Source organism: Nanorana parkeri, unplaced genomic scaffold, assembly GCF_000935625.1.
Source record: "Nanorana parkeri isolate BGI_ZX_2015 unplaced genomic scaffold, ASM93562v1 scaffold1924, whole genome shotgun sequence".
Taxonomy (NCBI): domain Eukaryota; kingdom Metazoa; phylum Chordata; class Amphibia; order Anura; family Dicroglossidae; genus Nanorana; species Nanorana parkeri.
Window position 1 is genome coordinate 37,485 of NW_017308192.1, and position 2,810 is coordinate 40,294.

A 2,810-nucleotide genomic window follows, 5' to 3' on the forward strand; every position below is an offset into this window, starting at 1 on the left:
GGGGGGGGGAACACCCGGTAACCGCCCTGGGTGTCACCCAGCCTCGGGACGCCCCTGATGGCACTTTAATCCTGATGAAGCCACGGGAGCCGCCAAACATGTAGATCTCCCTGCAAATGTCCATAGATCTTGTAGCACTCCTTACCGGAAATCCCAAAATATTGATGGGTGCTTGAAATGACCGCGCATGGCGCCGCATATGGAACAACTTTTGAATACAGATGTCACCAGCACGACGAGACTTTTAAGTCAGTGCAAATCCATTTATTGATAGGTGTCACTCAGGATGTCGAGTGCTTTCGGGGCCACACAGGGTCCTCTTCATCAGGCTCAGAGTAGACATTGTCTGAGGCTGATGAAGGTGGCCCTTGACATTCTGAGTGACATCTCTCAATAAAACACTTTAACAATGAGCCCCTCTTGAACATTTAACGAATTCTGCTGTTTTGCTGATACTCGCTCCATGGCTCCGAGCGCCAACAATCATCCCGCGTTCAAAGGCTGTTACATCGCGTTGTTTCCCCGTATCTTCCCAATCACTTCTACTGTCGTGGTAACCAACCCGCTTCCCTATTTATAATGGTCTGGCCCTCTAGCAACTTCAGCGCCAAATTATAGCTAATTTGGTAGTCATAATAAACTGGCCACTCAGTGTATATTCAAATGTAGAGCTCGCTGACACCAGTCCATATGATTCAGAAATGATCCGGGATACATCGTCTCTCTCCTTTTTGCAAGTTTTAATATTTTAGCCTTTATTTATTTTTGGATTTGGGATTTTTTATGCAAACATAATATATGTATATATTTGTCCACATTTCTGCACAGCCCCTACTTATAGGTTAGGTTGTAGGGTGGAGTGGTGTCATTTATTGGTTTTATTCAATTTCATATTTTTTTTGTACTTGTTACATAATTATTCAGGTTGCAAAAAAGTCCATCGAGTTCAATCCATAGAGAAAAAAAAAAAAACCCCCATAAAGAGATATCTGTGAAAAAATAAATAAATCAAAGCAACTGGACTTTTCTTGATGACGTTTCGTTGGTCATCCGACCAGCTTTCTCAATTTCCATGGCACGGACATTTGTTCAGAGGGTACTTTTTTTATTGTGGGTTTTGCATTGTATTATGGTCCCCCTGTGTCTGCACTCACTCGGTGGTGCTGCTGGTTTGTTTTTTGGATACAGTTTTATATTTGAATTATTTATTTCTTGCAGGAGGCAAAAGAAGGGACTGGACTTGGCAGAGAGTCCGGATGAAGGTACGCCCTGCTGATTTTTCTGCAATATTTAAAAAAAAATTCTGTTGCTAAAAACAAAGACCCAAAACAGCCTGTAAACGAAGGAGTAACAGGCATTAAAACACTTGCACGGAGCACAGTCATCAATTTTGAATGGCACCCAATTGCACCTTGCAAATGCACCCCAAATCACGTGCATTGCTGCACAACGCAATACACAGATGGAAACATTGGTGGCGTGCTGTGCTTTAATAATAAAAGAATACCTCTGTAGTCCCCGTGCAGCAAAGCTCAGAGAGGGAGAATCAGCACAAGGAGCCAATCAGTTGTGCTGCAGTGCGGAGGGCAGGGGAGAGCAGAAAGAGGAGCTCATCAGTCTGCTGCTTCTAACTTCACTGTCCAGTCACAGGGTGGGGGAGGGACAAGACCGCAGGGCTGTAGCTACCATGGGGCGAGTGAGGCACTCGCCTCAGGCACAGCTGATAGGGGGCGCATCCAGGGCCGGCCTGGCTGCGCCCCCTTGCCCCTCTTGTCATGGCAAACACAGGGCGCCATTGGCAACAGGGGCATCAGGCGGCCAACACAATCCCAGCTTGGCAGGGAGAAGAGGAGCGGCACAGGCTCCAGCTTCTCTTCAGATCCCCGCTTCTCCTCAGACCCCCAATATTTCCCCCAAGCCCCCAACAGTAAAAAAGAATAATAATAAAAAATTAACCTCCCCCCCACACACACACATATTACTAGACATGTGCAAAGACTAAAAATTAGTTTCAGACCAAATGAACGGAAGCCAAAAATGTTTTCATTAGTTTCGTCAAACAAAACACATTTTTATGCTATTTTGGATTTGGCCTCCAGATCAGGTCTCATGCCCTGCCACAGAGCTGTGCTGCGGAGCTGTGTAAATCTCAGGACTATATGGAAAGAAATGCAAATCCTTCAACTACACTGACCAAAGAATCTTTAACAACCAAAACTTCCAGGTGAGTTGGATGCCCCCCCCCCATGCTGTGCTTACACGAGCCGGCTTCTATGTCAGTGCAACTCTGCAGGGAAGCAGTGACCTAGCAGGTGAAACTAGAGCACACAGTGGGGGATGCCCAACACATCCGGGAGAATTGTATGCTGAAGATTCTTTAGCTACAAGACTGCAAAGATCCGTGCAACTGGAAGAATGTTTTTACTCTTCTTTTACATGCTGGCTGTTTTTTTTTAATGCTTCAGAAGCAGTGTCACAGACCTCAGCCGGGTTAGCCCCCCCATATCAAAATTTTTGAACAAAACATATGCAGTTGGTTAGATCTTTGTTAGATCAGGTTAGATCTCTGTTGTTTGCGTTAGATCTCACACAGAAATAGAGATATTAACAGTTATTTGCAGGGGGGCTAACCCGTCATCAGCCCCCCCTTATCAAAAAATTGACCAAACAGTTAGCTATTTTGGAAGCTATTTGTTAGATCCGGTATGATCAAGTGGTTTCAACGTTAGATCCCATATAATTACAGAGATATTTCACATAAAAACCCAGATATTAGGTGGCATTATATGGGGGAGCTAGCCCCCCCCCCC

General features: G+C 45.1%; 1 protein-coding gene across 2 annotated transcripts in view; it reads left to right on the forward strand.

Annotated features, from left to right (window-relative positions):
* Positions 1 to 2,810, forward strand: part of SIDT1 (SID1 transmembrane family member 1) — a 48,546-nt gene that overhangs the window by 14,918 nt on the left and 30,818 nt on the right. For both annotated transcript variants that reach the window (XM_018572069.1, XM_018572070.1), the window contains exon 9: positions 1,219 to 1,262. In XM_018572069.1, coding sequence (XP_018427571.1) covers positions 1,219 to 1,262 — 44 coding nt within the window. The remainder of the gene's footprint in view (positions 1 to 1,218; positions 1,263 to 2,810) is intronic.